The following is a 227-nucleotide window of genomic DNA, read 5'->3' on the forward strand; positions in this document are numbered from 1 at the left end:
CCCCACCCTGCTCCTGGGCCCCCTGGAGGACCCCTAAGACATGGAGGAGCCCTTCCGGGGTCTGATGGAGACACAGGAAAGGCCGCTGCCCCACGGCCCCTCTGGGGCTCTGCAAAGGCTGTTCCCTTGGCCTCGGATGTCACCACCCCTGGATCTTTTCTAGAAAGCCCGATACCCTCAGCTGGAAGCATCTCCTCCTCCCCGCCCCCGCTGCCCCATGACATCCT

The 227-nt window shown here is 64.8% G+C and overlaps 1 protein-coding gene across 1 annotated transcript in view; it reads right to left on the reverse strand.

Moving 5' to 3' along the window:
• Nucleotides 1-227, reverse strand: part of RNF123 (ring finger protein 123) — a 23,768-nt gene that overhangs the window by 17,566 nt on the left and 5,975 nt on the right. Inside the window, 1 exon segment of the mRNA XM_010851958.1 lies at nucleotides 7-227. Within this exon segment, the coding sequence (XP_010850260.1) occupies nucleotides 7-227 (221 nt within the window).

The sequence above is a fragment of the Bison bison genome, unplaced genomic scaffold (genome assembly GCF_000754665.1).
Source record: "Bison bison bison isolate TAMUID 2011002044 unplaced genomic scaffold, Bison_UMD1.0 scf7180017864304, whole genome shotgun sequence".
NCBI classification, from domain to species: domain Eukaryota; kingdom Metazoa; phylum Chordata; class Mammalia; order Artiodactyla; family Bovidae; genus Bison; species Bison bison.